At 38.8% G+C, this 19,168-nt stretch overlaps 1 protein-coding gene across 2 annotated transcripts in view; it reads right to left on the bottom strand.

Moving 5' to 3' along the window:
* The window catches only part of LOC109911837 (death-inducer obliterator 1-like), a 101,804-nt gene extending 84,681 nt beyond the window's left edge, over positions 1-17,123 (bottom strand). Inside the window, exons 1-4 of one of the 2 annotated variants that reach the window (XM_048608280.1) lie at positions 17,048-17,123; positions 15,196-15,351; positions 5,578-6,388; positions 2,455-2,776 (exon numbers count right to left, since the gene is read on the bottom strand). In XM_048608280.1, coding sequence (XP_048464237.1) covers positions 2,455-2,776; positions 5,578-6,388; positions 15,196-15,351; positions 17,048-17,072 — 1,314 coding nt within the window. In that variant the 5' untranslated portion in view covers positions 17,073-17,123. The remainder of the gene's footprint in view (positions 1-2,454; positions 2,777-5,577; positions 6,389-15,195; positions 15,352-17,047) is intronic. The other variant, XM_048608281.1, reaches the window with a different exon arrangement.
* Positions 17,124-19,168: the final 2,045 nt, after the last annotated feature.

Raw genomic sequence — 19,168 nt, 5'->3', positions numbered from 1 at the left:
GGAGGGAGAGGGGAAGGCGAGAATGGGAGGGCGAGAAGGGGCGAAAGGAGAGGAAATAAACACAATTGCTGACAGGTGAAAATAATGGGGCCGAAGACCGATATGTTCCCTCGATATTAAAATAAGTAGCTGCAAAGATATTGGATGCACTGGCAGCAAATTTCCAAGAACCCTTAGATTTTGCCAATGTAACACCTTTATTTAAAAAGGGAAGCAGACAAAAAAAAACACAGGTAACCGTAGGCCAGTCAACCTAATATCAGTTATAAAGAAAATAGAACATAGAACAGTACAGCACAGTACAGGCCCTTTGGCCCATGATGTTGTGCCGACCGATTATCCTAAGATCAATCTAACCTGCATACCCTACATTTTAATAGAACATAGAATGATAGTCTATTACAAAAGATGTAATTACAGAACATTTAGAAATACATAAATATGATCAAGCAGAGGCAGCATGGCTTCACAAGGAGAAAGTCATGTCTGACAAATTTATTGGAATTCTTTAAGGAGGTAGCAAGCAAGACAAACGACAAGAAACAGATGTAATATATTTGAGTTTCCAGAAGCCATTTGATAATGTATCACCCATTAGGCTACTTAGTAACAGACAAGCGTGTTGAAGGTAGTATATCAACATGGATAGAAGAGTGGTTAACTAATAGAAAACAATGTTGGAAATGGGAGCACTTTCAGGACGGCAATGAATAAAACTATAGTGCCACTGAAATGAGGAAAGTTAATGTACTATAGCCAGGTTCGAGAATGATGCATTAATAGGTGGGAAGACAAGTGGTGAGGATGACGCAAACAATCTGACAAGGGATATAGACAGTTTAAGTGAGCGAACAGAAAATGCCAGGTGGAATGTAACACATGAAAATTTGATGTTACACAGTTCTCAGTTCCAAGGAAGGGTCACCGGAACAGAGACTTGAACTGATTTTTATCTTCATAGATGCTGCTAGTCCTGCTGAGCATTTCCAGCAACTTGTTCTGTTCTTGATGTTACACACTTTGGCCGGAAGATTAGACAGTTGAATACTATTTATATCAGTAAAACTGTAGAAAACTACAATACACAGGGATTTGGGAGTCCTCCTGAATAAATCACAAGAATCTAGCATATAAATTCATCAGGTAATAGGAAAGACAAATGGAATGATGGCCTTTATTTCAAAGGGAATGAAGTACATAAATAAGGAATTCTTGCTGAAACCATACAAAGCCCTAATCAGACCACACCTGAAATTCTGTGAGCAGTTTTCAGCCCCTTATTTAAGCAAAGATATATAGATATTGGAGCCAGTGAACAGAAAGTTCACTAGGTTGATCCCAGGTATGGACGGCCTGTCAATATAAGGAGGGGTTGATGAGGTTGGGTTTATGTTCATTGGAATTTACAAGAATGAGACACAACCTTATTGAAACAAACAGATTTCTTAGGGGGCTTGATAGGGTAGATCCGCCTTGTAGGAGAGTCTACGTAATCCCCAATTAAGACACACACGAGCAGAAACTTCTCGGAGGATAAAGAAGAAAAGAAAAATCTCTAGTCAAAGATGTACATCTTGCATCCTTTTAAAAATTCATACCGATTTGCCCTCGAATCACTGGATCAGATTGACTGCTGGTAATGGATTTGGAAAACTGCAAAAATTGAGGCAAGTGCCAAGTGATGGTAACGCAAAGTTACCATGCAACAAAGCAGGGCTACAGAAAACACTGGAAGCTACAACCAACTTTTTGTGGTATGAGCTGTAATTTCAGTAGTGTGCAACGTTTGACAAGTACAATAGGGAAATGTTTTTCAAGTTGTCTACAAAAAGAAAATAGTGTTTAAGTACAGCATTTTTTTTTGGCCATTTGTTACAGTTATATGGAGAAAGCAGGAGATGCTGACATAGGAATATCACCAGAATGGCAATCCAGAAGCAGAGGCTAATGTACTGGGTCATGGGTTAAATTTCATCACAGCAGCTGGTTAAGTTGAAATGTAATCAATACATATAGAATATAAACTATCAATGATTATTGTAAAGACCCAGCTGGTGCACTTATGTCTCTTACAGAAAGAAATCTGCCATCCTTATCTGCTGTGTCTACATGAGACTCCAAATCCACAGCAATGTGTCTGATGCTTAACTATGCTCTGAAATGGTCCAGCAAGCCACTCAGTTTTTCAGCAACTAGGGAGGGTGACAAATGCCAGCAAACCCAGATCCCAAGAAGGAATAAAAGAAAGTACATCACTATCAATTGGAAGTCCAAAACACTTGCAAAATGATAGGTCTATGGGAATTTTGAAACAACATACAAACTCCTACCGCACTATCATGAGATGTACACTTCATTAAAGGTGAAACAACATTTGCATTGTGAAGCAAAATAATATGCCCAAATAGATTGCAAAACATGTAAGTGCATGTAAATAGTTTTGAAACAGCATACCGGTTTGAATATTTTAATTTTCTTCTTGCCACTTGGATTGACTGCTTTTTCAATCCTGCCTTTTATTCCTTGATCAGTGGGAGAGTTTCCCTCTCGCTTCTCAACTGTTGAGCTGGGGTCATCGCTGCTCGCCAGCAATGGTTTACTTTCCTGTTGACCAGATTTCATTACTGTGGTTCCTGAGCCTTTGCTTGAAGACGGACTACAATCAGGGCAGATGTAGTCTTCCCCATTGCGTTCAAGTAAGCGCCCTCTTGCCATTGTAATTCCCACACAGTCACCATGGAACCATTCTTCACAGCGATCACAGCAAATCATAAATCTGCCAACAAATTCACAATCAGCACACTACACATCCACAGTACTGTATAAAATGAGAAACCAGTCTAGGCATGGATAAAATATACCAAGTAAACAAACTAATTTTGTACTTATGATAAGGACATATTCTAAAAAAATTTTTAAATGTGTAAAGCCTACTGAAAAAATGTAAAAGGACCTGAACGGGTTTTTTTTTGCAGAGTTAAATCTCTACACCAATGTTCATAATATTTGGTAATATTTGGTGGATTAAAAATTTTTCACAAAGTAAAATGGAGCTATTAATAAGTCTACATCAAATAGATATAAATAGATATTTCTTAAACACAACTCAGTGAATTCTTCTGAGATAACAAGGTGTAGAGCTGGATGAACACAGCAGGCCAAGCAGCATCAGAGGAGCACGAAAGCTGACGTTTCGGGCCTACACCTTGTTATCTCAGATTCTCCAGCATCTGCAGTTCCTACTATCTCAGTGAAGTCTTCTTGCAGCTTTACTACCAAAAATAAATCATGCAGTAGTTTGATCTTTTACTTTAAAACCAACGTTTAAGTACTACCCCAGTTCCAATCAGGTATCCTCAGTATGCAATTCTCAGCTCATCACTTCTGCCTAGATAGAATGCGCTACCAAAAAAAAATCTGAATCAAGCCAGCTCTTTCGAACCAAAAGAGACACTATGGAAAACTAAACATCTAAAGGACCTTTGGTATGTCATGTAAACTAGTGCAGAATCAATAGGACTAGTGTACCTTTAGCTAGGTTCCTATTTGACTAAACTATATTGCTTAAAGATATTGCACTTTAGACAAAATGTTTTCTCATTGACTGATTCGCTATTTCATTCTGAGCTGCAATGTGATTCCTTCAACTCAATGTACAAAAGGAACTGTTGCAGAAGTCTGAAAACGAGTTCAGCATTCACCAGCACATCAGCAATTGGCGTGCTTCTGTTAATTTTTAAACTGATTGATTAATTCTGTTTGAAGTAATCTAAAGGAAATAATAGATTTCAAAAGCTTCATTCAGATTATTTTTATGTTGCATGCTATTCACAGTGAGAGTAAGAGACAAAACAGGCAAAGAATCACTTCAAACCTAGAGCTTGCTGAAGCAATTGTACATTTTAAATGATCACCTAAACTTCAAAAATTTCTTGTGGAATTCCACCTCATTCAATGAAAATACCCTGCCTGTGAGCTTTCTCGGGTAACAGAAAATTTGAAGCTAATCAGTTTACCTAAAGGATATGGCCTTTGTGAATTAAGTCTCCAAAGTCGTTTGTCCTTAGTTACTGCAGCAAAAAGGCACTTGAATTCCCAGCTCTTGACCAACATTCTGAGTGGATCTCGAACACCTCTCTTATTTCCTTCAAGTGTCTAATCCTGACCAATATCCTTCAGAGCCATTATGGTGGGGCATCAGTCGAAGTTCGACACCAATCACATTCAATTAAACCACAGCAGCCCATTCCAATATACTGGCCCCCATTTCAAATTATCCTTCCCATATGTTAAGTCTTGGCTTAGTCGTCTACATTACAATAGGTGATTACTTGGTGAAAATGTTTCATTATCTGTGAAGGCAGCATTATGTTCTGAAATCCTGATAAAATCTCTGTTAAATGAGGTGACAATACTTTTGACAATATCATGCTCAGAGTCAGTACATCCTTGAAAATTGTGGAATTGAGTCTCGAGTTGAAGGAATGTGGCAAGGTGAGGTGCCCACTACAACCTTGGTTTTTAAACTTCAACTGAAACAGTTCTAAACTCAATTTTAAGTATTGTTTTCTTGAATAGGTTGCTCAAGCATAACAGAGGAGCACTACACTGCCTGAGGCACAACCTTTCTGTGTTAAAATGAAGTGTCAAGTCTATCTACTTGGGTGGATATTAAGAGGTCCTGTAACACTATTCTAAATTCTCAGAATGTCCTACTCAGCATTTTGTCTCAACAATCATCAGATTCAGGACTAAAGAAGTTTGGCTACAATCATATAGCGTCTTGGTGACAATATTTGGAAGACTCTGCCCAATTTTGGTCTCCTCACCCAAGGAAGATAGACTTGAGGGAGAACAACAAAAAAACTGGAGCTATATTCTCTGCACAGTTTAGAATAATGAGGGGTGATCTCAATGAAGTATTCACTCTAAATTCTCACAGGGCTCAACCAGGTGGATGCAGGAAAGATATTTCCCCAGAAGGGGGTTTCTAAACCAGGGGACTCAGATTCAGAATAACAGACAAGTCATTTAGCATGAATTGAGGAGAAATTTCTACTCAGGACAGCAAATCTTAAAACTTCTCTAGCCCACATGGCCTTGGAAGCTCAGTCAGAGTATATTCAAGGCAGAGATCGATGGGTTTCTAGACATTAAAAGATCTCCAACGACAAGGGACAGTGCACAAAAAATGGCAAAAGAACAGTCATGATACAGGTTAACGGTGCAGCAGGCTTGATGAGTCAAATGACCCACTCCTGCTCCTTTTCCCATGGATTATCTGATTGATTATATCACTTCTGCAACTGCAAATATCTGTCATCTTCCTACCTTCCTGTGTATTCATAAGATGACAATAAACATTACTCGTCAGACTAGTACTAAATGTTTTGGAGTTAAGAGTTTAAGTAGCTTGACAACAGTACATGCACCAATTACAGTGAGACAAAGTAGTGCGTGCACTGTATACAAATGCAGCAGCAATTCATTACTAGAGTATAAACTAGGCTGCTGCTTCAAATGTTCATTTTTAATCTTATTTTGAGCATGTGCAGCTTTCCAAATCCAGGAACCTACCTGTTGTTATGTGGTTGCCTACATATACAATATAATTTATCTGGATCATTGTACTCATTGTCTGATTGATTGGTTGAACTTTCATCATCTTCTGACTCCGACTTAACATCTAATTGTGATTGCGATTCTTTTTCCTTTGAAGGTGGACCACTTTTAGTACTTTTCTTTACAGGAGTTATTATTTTCTTTTTAGCTTTTGTAGTGACAACAGACTTTGATTCTTTTCTGGATTGATTTTCTTCAGCGCACATTTCCTGTCCTTTGAGTGAATTCTGTGGTGAATCAGGTTGCTCTTGACCACCACGTTGCTTTCTCAACTGATTCTGTAGTTCCTTCAGTGTAAGTTCATCACTGTCACTGTTCGTGCTGCTGTCTTCAGAGTTAGCCACTTCATTTGTTCTTTCAAATATACTGGCACAGCCCTTGTCTGTGGCCACGTCTAGAGATCCAACACCCTTTTCATCTACATCCACACTCCCATCGGAGCCTGTTCCTGCCTCAGAAGTTGCAATGGATCCACATTCACCATCATCGAGGCCTGACATTTTGCGATAGCGTTTCTGAGCTGCTGAAATAAATTCCTGAACTCTGGCAGATCTCTGAGTCTGCCGTCTGCTCCTTCTCAATAAGGGTGTTAAATGGTCAGAGTTCTCACTCAGGGCTGTGTCAGAGTTCTCTGCATCCATAGCATTCTCACGTTTTGCAATAGTCGTCTGTCGGAATCCCCAAGTCTTTTTAAATTCTTTACTGCTTGGGTGGATGATTCGTGCAGACTGATCTTTGTTCTCATCCTTACTCTCCAGAACAGCTACTGTAAAAATGCAGATGATTAGAGGAAACAATCAATTACATTATAGTTAATCAAATACGACTTTACAAACCAAACTATACATTAATATCATTCTTAAACTTCAAAGCAGAAATGGATCCTTTGCTTCTAAGAGGACAGGTAATGAGAGGATGGGGAGAAAGTATCTTCAGGAGCCTGCAACTGAATTGCACACAGAGATGGTGAACAACAGAGCTTTGCAAGATTATGTTCAGGGATAAATCTGTGGTGTCTGAAGGACAAAGCAGTAAAGAACGGAAATACCTTTTTTGTAAAAAAACATAACTGAAGCAAGGTTTTGTTTGAAAATTAATTCTGAATTGTCACCATCACTGCTAAGATGAACATTTGTTTCTCCATTCCTAGATGTCTGGACGACTGATTGGTTGAGAGGGTAGTTAAGAATCAACAACAATGACGACAGATTGAAGTCATAAGACAGCTGACCAGTAAGGACTGAAGTTAACTTCCCTTAAAAGCATTAAAAAAAAACCAGTTCAGGAATTTTTCTGACAACTCAGCAGTTTCTTGGTCATTTTTATGAAGTTCAGTCCAACGTCTATTACCAAAGTACTACTAATCCAGTAACATAACTTCTTCAACAAGTGCTTCCAATTGAGCTTATTCAAAAACACAATCTCAGAACTCAAAATTGGAGTTAGAGACAATGCACTATGGCAGGAAGTTAGGTTTTCAGAAGAATAATTTTCAACAGTAGTCAACCTATTGAGAGACTGAGGTAATATTGACTGACTGATAGTCGGAAAGGGACAAGCATAAATATCCAAAGCAAATGACTTCCCCAGAAAGTTAAAATATTGACTCACTATGGAAAGGAGGACGACTCTTGCTGGGATCATTATTAAATGGCAAAACGGATTTGCTGAGCTTGGGACAAGGAGACAAGGTGATAAAAAATTTAGTTATGTCTATAATAACAACAAGAGATTTGTTAATAGGAGGGAAGGATATTTTATTTATTCCAGCAAGTGCCCTGGTACTTCCCTTTTGATGAATTTAAGGCAGCATTTTCCATCTGTTTCCCATTGTGAACCCATATCAAGGCTTGAAAATTGTCACAACCCCTCAGTGAGAACTGAGAGCACAAGGGCTTATTAGAGTGGGAGCTTAGTTGTTACAACTTGGTTGGAGCACCATGCTGCCTCAGAGCTCAAGGTCCCAACATTTTAGCTCACAATTGCACATGGGCATTTGACCCCTAATTTGGGGCGTTCCGGGTTAAGGGAGTAGTAGCAGCCTATGATTAAAGGTTGACAAAGTAGCCGCCTGGGGGTCTTTAGCTGACATAAGGCAGCCATAAGGCAGACCAGCACAGCCAGACTTGGTCTCCATACAGAGTCAGAGTCATCGGATACAATAATGAAAGGTCCCCTGAGAGTCATAAAAGGGTCTCAGTGAGAAGAAACAGGGGAATTTAATTAGAGATAGCAAGAACTGCAGATGCTGGAGTCGGAGACAACACAGCAGGCCAGGCAGCATCAGAGGAGCAGGAAAGTTGAAGTTTCGGGTCAGGACCCTTCTTCAGAAATGGGGATGGGAGCTGGGAGCTGGGAGCTGGGAAATAAATAGAGAGGAGGGTGGGGCTGGGGAAGGTAGGTGGGATAGTGATAGGTGAGAGCAGGGGATTGGTCAGTAGGACAGGTGGGCGGATAGGTGGGAAAGAAGATGGGTAGGTTGTGTCAGGTCAAGGAGGTGGGGATGAGGGGGAGTGTTGGACATGGGATGAGGCCAGGGGTAGGGAGATTTTAAAACTGGTGAATTCAACGTTTAGGCCATTGGGCTGTCGGCTCCCAAGGCAGAATATGAGGTGTTGCTCCTTCAGTTTGAGAGTGGTATCACTGTGACATTGGATGAGGCCCAGGATGGACACGTCATCCAGGGAGTGGGAGGGAAAGTTAAAATGGTTGGCAACCAGCAAGTGTTGTCATTTGTCACGAACAGAGCACTGATGCTCTACGAAACGGTCTCTGAGCCTATGCTTGGTCTCGCCGATGTAGAGGAGGCCACATCGGGAGCAACAGATACACTAGACCAAGTTAACGGATGTACAGGTGAACCCATGTCTGATAATGAAAGGTTTGTTTAGGGGCTTGAAGGGAGGTGAGTGGGGAAGTGTAGAGGCAGGTGTAGCACTTCCTGCAGTTGCAGGGAAAGGTGACGGGTGTGGCAGGGTCAATGGGGAGTGTGGAGTGGATGAGGGAGTCGCATAGTGAGCAGTCCCTACGAAAGGCAGATAGGATGGGGAGGAAAATATCTCTTTGGTTGTGGGGTCGAATTGTAGGGGGCAGAAGTGGTGGAGAATGATACGCTGGATGCGGAGGTCAGTGGGGTGATGTGTGAGGACGAGGGGATTCTGTCTTTATTTTTGTTGGCAGAGGGGATTTGACAGCAGAAGTGGGGGAAATGCAAGAGATGATTTCTGTGGATAGGCTTCTCTAAACACAAAAGCATTTATGAAGAATACCCTGAAAAGGATGAGAAATACCTGGGCACTAACTACAATCTCAAGTTTGTTATTTAATAAAATGTATAAGCAAAATTTTAATCCTAGTGTTCTGAATTTTTTTAGGTAATTATAAATTAGAGATGCAAACCACAAACTAACATGGAGGTTTAGCTGAATTCCTGAGTAAATAACTACAGGCAGTAAAGAAAATTCCTGCTCTATCAAATGGGGCAGAAGCCGCTAACAGGATAAACAGATAACCTCTAAAAGAGCACCACAGTATGGTTGGGGGTTGAGAAAGGTTGTAAAGCACAGTCATTGTGGAGAAATAAACAAATTGCAGCTCAAGTACAGATTCTTATATCCAAAGATCAAAAGAAGAATGACAGACAAACTGTAAGATACAGGGTATGAGGTTATGTCTGTTGGACCTTAAATGAAACTTGTTTGGATTCCTTAATGACTTGGTAAAGCTGTAAAGTGAATTACTTTCACTCTCATCAGCAGAATTCAATAGATGCTGTCTTAAGTGAAGAAGATTAGTGTGAAAAGTATTTAGAAACACTAAGGGTTTATCCAAGAATTAAACTTCGGTTTAAAACCCACTTGCAGCATGAGTGGTAGTGGCTGCAAGTCAAAGAGACTGCATTTGTTTGATTTACAAAGGTCAAGTGAAAGAGAAGCTGCACCCAATTTGTCAGTTTTATCACAGAACTGTAGTAACTTTATATTAGAGTTGATCTTAATTTCTATTAACTGTTATAAAGTCTTTAACAAGCTTTCCAATCTTGTGTACTATTGTCAGTAGGGAATATAGATATCACTAAGGATTTTTCCAAATTCTGTGGTGCAAAGCAAGTATCCAGGTTATGGCAATTAATGTAATGCAGCTAGCAAATATATGGCAAGGAGTATAACTGTCAGTATTGGAATCTGGTTTCACAGCATGCTTTGTAAGATCCCAAAGACAGATGATAAAGGCATCTGGTAAAACATCATGAGATTATGGGAGGACTCAGGCTGTCCAGAGTTGTCCATCATTGAATGTGTGTTTAATAGGATTGGGTGTATAGATTACGGGTACGTGGCAAACAACAACATATTGCATACAATTACTGTAACCCGAAATGTATAAAAATGCCGTACTTGGCTAAGGGGGGCAGAGTGTCCTAGACAGGGAGCTTTCACATGCTGTGTTGGTAAGAAGCTCCGAATAAGGCCGATTGTGCTGTTAAAAACGGGACTCAAGATTTCTCTTTGATATCTCCCTCCAACAAAGGTAAGCAACATTTTGGACAAAATGGAGAAGATCAAAGAGAGGGAAACTACTCTTTGTCCATAAAGGTTTTTTTAAAAATATTTCACTTGAGGGACATGGACCACTGTATTTAAATGTAAGTTTATTGAGTTTCTGGTCAATGGTAACCCCCAGATGTTCATAGTGGGGGATACAGTGATAGCAACGCCACTGATTGTCATGGGATAATGGTCGGATTGTGTCTTGTCAAAGATGGTCATTGTCTGGCATGAATGTTACTTGCTACCTGTCAGCCTGGGTATTACCCAGATCTTGCTGCATTTAGACATGGGCTGCTTCAGTATCTGAGGTGTTGTGAACAGTGCTGAACATTGTACAATCATCAGCAAACATCCCTATGTCTGACCTTATGATGCAGGGAAGGTCACTGATGAAGCAGCTGAAGATGTTTGGGCCTGGGCAAGAAAAGACAATTAACAAGATAGTGAAGTATTGCAAAAGAAGTTCAGGAAGCAGGTTCGAGTGGAGCTTCAAAATTGATTTTCTTTGCATTACTGTTCATTTGACAGATTAGAAATTTATTAGGTACACCAGAGAAATGTGGAGCTAACCTGCAATGATGGCAGTTAATATACCAGTAAGCAAGAAATAATTAAAACCACAATAGTGCAAAAGAACATGAGAAAGTACAAGGTGGTGGCAAAGTGAAAATACACAAAAGAAAAAAAATTAGCAAAAGGAACAGCATCCAGACAGTTGAATGTAAAAGGAAGAAAAATGCCATGGAAGAGGCAGAAAAACAGCGAAATAATCCTGGGAATCGAGCTTTATAAACAAACAAAGTGAAGTGCAAGTACTACAATGATCGTTCTTGGAAATAAACTCAGGCAATTAGAAACACTTATAGATTTAAAATCAGAGAATACACAGGCAGAAATCTGGCTGCAAATTAGGCAGTAACATAAAATAAATACATCGGTTATAATATTTTTTAGGTAGCACAGAAGAAGCAAGCAAGGAATGGCAATATGAAGGAGAGAATTTATCCTGTGAAAAGGAGTGACGAAACACAAGAGTTAAAGTTAAATAATTAGAGGCCAAAATATGAAAGTGCATTTCAGACACCAACTTTATGAAATGGATCAGAAGGGGACTGCAGACAACGTTTATGAGAATGGGTAGGAATAATAGATTTTAATTACCTACTTTCTAACTAAGAAGGAATAAACTGATCTAAATACATGAACAAGTCACTTTCCTGAGGCAGTGCGTTAGAGTATTTCAGAAAACAGGTGGTGATAGATCTAGTTAATCAGGTCCTTGAACTAAGTATTGACAAAAACTTTCCGTAGAATAGAATCCCCACAGCATGCAAACAGGCCATTTGGCACAACAAGTCCACACAGGCCGTCAGAGTATCCCACCCAGACCATCCCTCTACCCTATCCCTGTAAGCCTGCATTTCCCATCGCTAACTCACCTAACCTACATATCCCTGAACACTACGGGCCAATCCACTTAACTTGTACACTTTTGGGCTGTGGCAGGAAACCGGAACACCTGGAGAACGTACAAACTCCAGACAGATGGTCGCCCAAAGGTGGAATTGAGCCCGGGTCCCTGGTGCTGTGGGGCAGCAGTGCTAATCACTGAGCCACGATGCCATTCCTTTGTGGACAATGACCATAAAATAGGATTTCTGGTGCAAATGGAAAGGGAAAACCTGAGTTGAGGAGATGTGGAGTGTAAACAGGAGTTGGCACACATGGCTGTAAATCAATATATTTTTAAGTAAAAAAAATTTAAAAGATGCACAATATGTGTAGAGTCTGAGTTCTTAGCTTTAGGCTGCAGTTAGTAAATACATGTGGGAACAAATTGGCATTGAAGGTGTACAGAGATACAACAGCATAGTGGTTCTATTACTGGACTAGTAATCTAATGCCCCAACAGAAATCCCAACTGACTACATCTGGAGCAAAATCACAACTGTATGGTTACACCACTGAAGGCAGCCATTTGGCCTATCATGTTCTTGCCAGCATTCTTCTTGAGCAACTTAGCCAGCTTCACACTCAGACCTTAGCACATCACCCTTCAATTCTTTTCACTTTAGCTTTTTATGGAATTCCCTTTTGACAGCCACGACTGAATTCAGATTGACCATGTTCTCAGGCAGTGCATTCCAGATCCCAACCACTCACACATGAAAAATCTCTCTTCTGCTTTCTCTTTTTTTTTTTAAAAACTATTCTCAATCTATGCTAATACACTACCCCTCATACTATGAGCTCCTATATTGTACAGCAACTTTTTACGTGGCATCTTACTAAACGCATAACATAATGACAGGGTCACTCAAGTACTCTGCACTATCATTTAGAACACAGATTATTAATAATAAAGTTAATTTAGAATTTGTTAAAAGTGAGATGAGATACAATACCAAAGAAATTAGTTAAGCTGTAGGAAAACACTGTTGGGATGCATCTAAGGATCCAGAGGGTAAAGGGGAAGAAATAGTGGAGGACTGAGAAATGATATTTCTGGATTCTATTGATAACGGCTATACGCAACAGGACACATAACTACTTAAAGAATTAATATAGATAATTACAGTTTACTGTTAGCATTAATTTCAAATGGGCTAGAATACAAGAGGAGAAATTTACTACTGAGGCTGTATAAGGCTCTGACAAGAACACATTTGGAATATTGAGAGCTGTTTTGGGCCATGTATGTAAACAAGGAACAAATACAAAGTTGCTGGAAAAGCTCAGCAGGTCTGGCAGCATCTGAGAGGAAAAAAAAAAATCAGGAAAAAACCCATAATGTTAACTCTGATTTTTTCCTATGTCTTATTGCTTTTGTGAAAATCTTTGAAATCTTCAAAAGATGACAGACATTCTTAAACATAAATGTGAAGAGTAAGAAGTAGCAGCAATAAACAGATTTCAGAAGGAAACATTGTGCTCCACAAATATGGCAGCCTTCTTTGAGGAAATGACTGATATAAGACAGAAAACCTAATGAATTAGACGCTAATGAATCCTGTTAAATTATTTGACGATATTACACAGGAAGCCAGTGAAGAAGATTAAATGATTTGGAACTGGATCAATTAAAAACAGGTTAGAAGAGAGCAAAAAATATGGAGGAGTTTTTCACTTTGGTTAGAAGCAAGTGGCAATGTTCTCTAATGCTTGCTCTGCAACCACTTTTGTTCAAGGAAGCAATTTGCAAACTAAACTATAAGGAAAAAAAATCACAAATAAATCTGAGGACTAAAGGCAGCTTCAGAGGAATATTGACAAATTAGTGAAACAGGTTTAAAATATGCATCCAATGGAATTTATACTTGCTTTATGGCAGGATTTTGACAAAGCAAAAGTGAAGGAATTATGATACAGTGCCATGTCAGAGTAATGTGCAACTTGAAGGGAGATTTGCAAGCAGTTGAGATCCCATTCACCTTGCACCCTTGATCCTCTAAGTTGAAGAAGTCATAGATTCAGAAGGTAACAAAGTGTGGAGCTGGAGGAACACAGCAGGCCAGGCAGCATCAGAGGAGCAGGAAAGTTGACGTTTCGGGTCCACAAACCAACAGTTAGTGACAAAAATAAAGGATCCGACAATCACAACTAACAGAACAAATGTTATTTACAAGATACCATGCAAAGACTGCCAAAAACATTACACACAGCAAACTGGAAGGAAACTAGCCATCAGGATTCACAAACGCCAACTAGCTACCAAGAGACACGACCGACTAATCACTCATTTCAATACTCATGGACAAAGAGCGACACCAATTCGAATGGGACAACATAATCATTCTAGGACAAGCCAACCAAAGACACGCACGAGAATTCCTGGAGGCCTGGCGCTCAAACCGGAACACCATTAACAAACATGTAGAGTTGGACCCATACACAAACCACTAAGAAACAAATCTGGAAGTGATGCCACCCACCCCAACAAACCAAGACACACAAATAGCGGGACAGAACGCTGATGCTTTACCAGACGTGCACTGATGGTGTCACCTAGTATGATGATGAAATGTCTGTCTGCAAGCAAACTTACCTGCTCGGTGAGCAAATCAACAACTGCACAGTGCTTCAGTACTTGTGCAATCATGTGAAAACATCCCTACTTCTGGTATTATGATGGAGGGAAAGTCATTAATAAAACAGCTCAAAATGATTTGGCCGAGGACACTCCTTCCCCCAAGGAAGGATAAACTTGCTTTCGAAAAAGTGAATTAAGATTCATATTAGTTCCTATGACAAGAGAGCCATTTTGGGGAAAGATCAACTAGAATGGGCCTATATCATCTGCAGATCAGAAGGGTGAATGAGAAGTGATCTCATTGAGGTGCACAATCTAGAACTATGGATCAGTGCCTTAGGATAAGTGGTTCACCATTTAAGGCTGAGATGAGGACAAGTTTCTGAGAAAGTTGAGTGTTTTTGGAATTCTTTTTAACCCAAATGTCTATAGATGTTCATTTTTTGAGTATATTCAATACTAAGATCCATATGTTCTTGGGCACCAAGGGATAAAGAGAAGTCAGGAAAATGCAGTTTGTTATCTCTTACACAGGATATAAATACATCTACGAGCAGTTCAGTTGATTTTATTGAAGGTAAGAAAGGGAAAGGCCATGTGGCCTGTTTCTATTACTTACATTCCATACAATCTAACAATCAAATCTGGGTCTGTGCTCTGTATTGTTTACTCTAACACCAGTGTCCAGTAGATTCTTAATGCCATAGTCTGGACCAACACAGACAACAAGGACAATACAGGCAACAAGGAAAATATCTTTTTTATATTAGAAAATCATTCAAGAAAGATTGAGACATAAATCTGTCAGCAATCAGCGAGCAACTTTGCTACAGAGAACAGTAGATATGCAGAATTAAAGCTGAGCTAAATGCACGTATCTATACATACAGATTCAAAATAATGCATTTCCAATTGAATTCCTGCCCAGATAAAGAGCACAGACAGTCGATCCAGTCCTTAAGACTACAAGTTTTCTCATTCACATTCACTAACCTGGTGCGTGGAGACGGGGGGACTTTCTATTGGGTTGAACTGGATTAGGCTCTGAGTTACTGCTATTCTGTGAAGATTCTTGAAGCCCAGATGCTCTGTCATGTTCATCTTCTTCCACTGCAGTGATGACAGCACCTACATCTCCTAACCTTAGGGCTGAAATTAGTAATACTCTTTGTATTAACTAAAATCTCAGGCTTAAAAAAAAAAAAAAACTTATTTAACATAAACACTTCTCTTGTTTATAAAATGCCATACTTCAACAATGATAAGAAATTAATAGTTTATAATTGTGTCACTTTCAAAGACACCAAGATCAATATGTCCAGCTATTCATCCACTTAAAGTTATGTTTTAGTGCCATGATATCTATGCAACAGCCAACTAAAAAATGAATGCTATTTCAGATAGAGACTGTTACATCTAGTCAAAGCATTTTAAATTAAAAATAATGAAATTTATTTTGGGTCTAGTTACTGGCCAGTTATTTCAAACATGCCTTACTTTGGCTCATTTTCATTTTGAGAAAAAATTGTTTGCAAAAATTAATCCATTCAATATAGATCACTGGGAAACCCAGGATTTGGGACAAATGCTAAACAATTTATCAGTGAATATGAGCTTTACAGTTTCCTTATGTCCTGAAGTCTAGCTTGGTAAAGACATTTATGACTCCACAGACACACATTAAATAAGGTTGAAACATGTATACATTAATCCGTTGGTTAACAGACCAAAATTAAAAGATTGTACAAGTCTATTCATTCAATGTCCAGACTTCGCCTGGACAATCTATATGTCTTCAATTTTTTTTATACACATTTATCTTACACATTTCCTGTCAACAACTGTCTTTGTATGTTTGAATCTCAATCTTTATTTCACTGCTTGGCTTTGTAAGCATTCATAATAGAAAGGGCTAATTGCACATCCAACAAACGTAGAGCTACACAAAGAGAGGACAGACAAGAATCCCGAGTCAGAGGTATGCAGTGTGGGGTTGATTCTGTGACAGAATCCAAAGAAGAGTGAACACCAAGGAACTTAAAATTGAGCATTTTAAATTTGACATGCTAGAGGAATAAAGCTGGTATGGGATAAAAGTCTGGAAACAAGAGTTTGTTCTGCTGAGCTAATGGAGTGTATAAAAACCAAATCAGACAAGACTGAGTAATCTAGGAGGTGTAGATTGCAGAACTCTCCAGCATATATTAGCAGGTTCCTGCTGAGTTGAAACACGATATATGTTCTTCCCTCATCAGAATTTAGTAAACACTGCAAACCAAATTTTGATCGTGAATGATAAAGATTTTATTTTGCAACAAACTGATAACTTACCTCGCATTTAACACCCTCATTTAACACCCTCATTTAACAAGTACCATGCTTTTTTTTAAAATTGGTATTCATAAAGTAAATCAGGTTATTGAGAGAAAATCTACTTTACCATTGAAAGGCTGTATGGTAATTCAGTTTGTTTTTTCAAGTGAATTAAATCTAACTAGAATATGTATTGTAATTGCTGGCTTTCTCCCAATAAATCTGTTCTCCAATGTCAACCAGAGAAAACACATGATCACTGGGATGACAGTCACCCTATGATGAAAGACTAAACAAATTAAGTCTACATTTTCTGAACTTTAATCAAGTTAAACAGGAAAATAAGAGTATTTCTACATGGCGGGGGTTGAGAGATGTTGACACTCAAAGACCTGAATCCATTTGTTCACAAGTCACTGTGCAGCAAACATTTCGGGAGGCAAGAAGTATGGCAGCTTACGTTGCAAAGTGATTTGAGTACAGGTTTAAAGCTATCCGGTAGAAACTGTGTAGAACCTGGGTGAAGTTGTACCTAGTGTATTGTGTACAGTTTTCATCTCCTTATCCAAGGAATGATATAGTTGCTGTGGAGGTAGTACAATGGAGATTCACCAAATTAATCTCTGAGAAGATGGAAACGTCTTATGAGGAGGGACTGTATTTTGAAGAATGAGGCAATTTCATAAAAACTCAAAATTCTTGCACAACATCACAATTTGGATTTCAGGTGGTATGCTGGATGATGAGTCCAGAAATAGGAAGACCACTTAACAGAGATGAGGAGGAATTTTATTAGTCCGAGATTGATGAATCTTCGGCATTCTCCACGCCAAAGACCTGTGGAAGTTCAATTATTAAACGTATTCAAGACATAAAACTAGAAGATTTCTGGATAAAATAATATTAAGGAATATGGGATAACATTGTACTAAGGCAGATGACCATAAAGATCTAACTGAGCAGCTTGACAGCTGAATGGTCTACTCCTGTTTCTATGATCTGACAGAAATTTTAAAAAAGAGAAGGGCCCTGGCAAGGTAGACACAGACCATTTTCCTGTCTGGAGAATCTAGAATATGGGGCTGTGTCTCAGAGTTACGGGCCGATCATTTAGGACTGAGATGAAAAGAAACTTCTTTACTCAAAGGACGTGTACCTTTGGAATTCTTTATTTCAAAAGATTGTGGGATTTTCTAGATAAAATGGAGAGAAACCATTTCTGGTGACTTGAAGAAAAAATATTACAGGGAATGGCAGAATAAGTGGAACTGAAGTTGAAGTTCATCCATGATCATACAGAAGGCAGGCACAATGGGCTGTGTGGTCTTCCCCAACTACTATTTCTTGTATTCTTCACTTTAATCTCCAAATTAAGTTCAATAAAAAGTTTTCTTGATAAAATTTTAAAATAATTTTTGAACTTGTACATTTCATTGACAAACATCTGCTTGGACAAGGATTCTGGTGTCAAGTTGTTGTTAGGTGGGACAATAAGATTGGAAGGGCTAGACAAGATGAATAAAAAAAAAACAGAGTTATGCTTAGAAACTGCAAGATGTTTTTCCAATTGCTGCTGGAAAACTGAAGTCTTTTCATTTCCCACTTTAGATAGACAAAATAAGTTAATCTCACATCCTCACAAACAAAGTTTACTGTGTGACAGATTATGGGAGACCTGCAGCTCCACTTTAAAGGGAAAGTGATGATTGAAGAGTATGTAAATAATTATTGTAAAGCACAAGAATAATTTTTCTTTGGAGGTTTAATTCAATGCATGATAATACATTAACTGTGGCCTTGGGAACCTGAAATTGTCAAAAATTTGCAGAATTTAGGAACCCTGGTTTGAAACTTTGGCGTACACACGTAAATAAATGTACACAGAATCTATAGTTACATAACTAAACACTTGAATACTGTTATAAAAGCTTTCCTACCAATGTTATTTCTGATTGACCTTTTAATTGCATTGAAAACCTATCAATTTAAATGCACAGAGGAAGTGTGTCACCCCTTGGGTATCTTGCTTCTCTAAACTTTAGGGCTAGGGAATAGTTCAGAAGATCCAATTTTTCCAGTGGATTTGGGTGGACAGGGGTACAATTCTGCTAGGTCAGAATACATTCACAGTAAGATTTATTTCTTTCTTCCCCACATTTGCCTAATTCAAGCATACCTCAGATCATACTGTACGAACAGACCATTGGGCATTCAAAAATGGACACAGGGAGCTTGGTGGATTGAGAAAGATGACTGCAAATACTTGAATGCACATTCACAGACCTCAGCACCAAATTAAGACATTTTCAACAATAAACACTGTAGAATGTACAAACACGAATAGCAATACAGTGAAGGTGATTATTATATATTTTATATAGTGAATGCGGAAATGTGTTATTCAACTTTGGTAGGATAAGCAGAAAAACTTATAAAATGGTGCAAAATACTTACATATCATGCTCAAAGTTTCAGTGACCTCCTCATACAAGAAACACTAAGTTACAACAGAGGTACAGCAAGCAATTAGGAAGACAAATGGCATGTTAGCCTTTAGTGTACGGGGTCGAAGTATAAGAGGAACAAAGTCTTGGAATTAAAAACTGAAAGAACTGCGGATGCTGTAAATCAGGAACAAAAACAAAGTTGCTGG

This window comes from Rhincodon typus, chromosome 19 (assembly GCF_021869965.1).
Source record: "Rhincodon typus isolate 14 chromosome 19, sRhiTyp1.1, whole genome shotgun sequence".
NCBI lineage: Eukaryota > Metazoa > Chordata > Chondrichthyes > Orectolobiformes > Rhincodontidae > Rhincodon > Rhincodon typus.
The sequence above is the reverse complement of the archived record's forward strand: the minus strand, read 5'-3'. Positions and strand labels throughout refer to the sequence as shown.